Here is a 711-nt window from a genome sequence, read left to right as displayed (position 1 = left end):
AAAGTGACACCGTTTAATGATACCCTGTGGAGGACATGGGCTCCTGATACTGAGTTTTTTTATTCAAATTCTATTGCCAAAAATGTATCTTTTAGTGGCAGGATTGTGTACCAGAGGTATGGGCCCAGCCGTGAAGTAGCACCTGACAGTGTGTATAATACTGCAAGGATTATAGATGTTGTCAATTCTTCTGAGCTAAGTTCTAGAATGACATGGAAATTCCCCGTGGATCATGGATATAAGTACCTCATTCGGTTGCACTTCTGCGATATTGCTAGCTTGGCTCTTAATGAGCTGTATTTTAATGTTTTCATCAACGGACATCTTGCATATGAAAATTTTGATATCTCCTCTGCAACTGTTCAAGTTTTGGCTTCTCCTTACTATGTGGACTTTGTTGCTGATGTGGGCATTTCAGACTTTCTGTTTGTCAGCATTGGCCCTTCCAGGTTCGTTGGTCATTCGAGGGTTGATGGGTTGCTGAATGGACTGGAAATTATGAAACTTAATAACACCGTTGGAAGCTTGGACGGTGTGCTTCCATTTGCTTTGGTTTTACATAGTTCACGAGGTGGCTTTAGCACAGCTATCCGTTCGCTTATTTGTTGGTCTGCTTTTGTCATGTTGTCGGTTGTTGGGTTTATGTTAATATTGAGAAGGAGGGCTGAGTCAAGAAACCGCATTGCATGGTCTCCTTTGCCGATGGATGTT

At 42.1% G+C, this 711-nt stretch overlaps 1 protein-coding gene across 1 annotated transcript; it reads left to right on the top strand.

The window, feature by feature from the left end:
* Positions 1-6: 6 nt before the first annotated feature.
* LOC110034444 (probable receptor-like protein kinase At5g24010) lies at positions 7-708 on the top strand (the record flags this gene model as incomplete). The annotated part of the gene is made up of 1 exon (XM_020738704.1): positions 7-708. A coding segment is annotated over one exon (702 nt), but the record flags the coding sequence as incomplete, so codon positions are not given.
* Between the last annotated feature and the right edge of the window lie 3 nt (positions 709-711).

This window comes from Phalaenopsis equestris, unplaced genomic scaffold (genome assembly GCF_001263595.1).
Source record: "Phalaenopsis equestris unplaced genomic scaffold, ASM126359v1 Scaffold187425, whole genome shotgun sequence".
NCBI lineage: Eukaryota > Viridiplantae > Streptophyta > Magnoliopsida > Asparagales > Orchidaceae > Phalaenopsis > Phalaenopsis equestris.
Note: the sequence above shows the minus strand (reverse complement) of the source record. Positions and strands in the feature narration are given on the sequence as shown.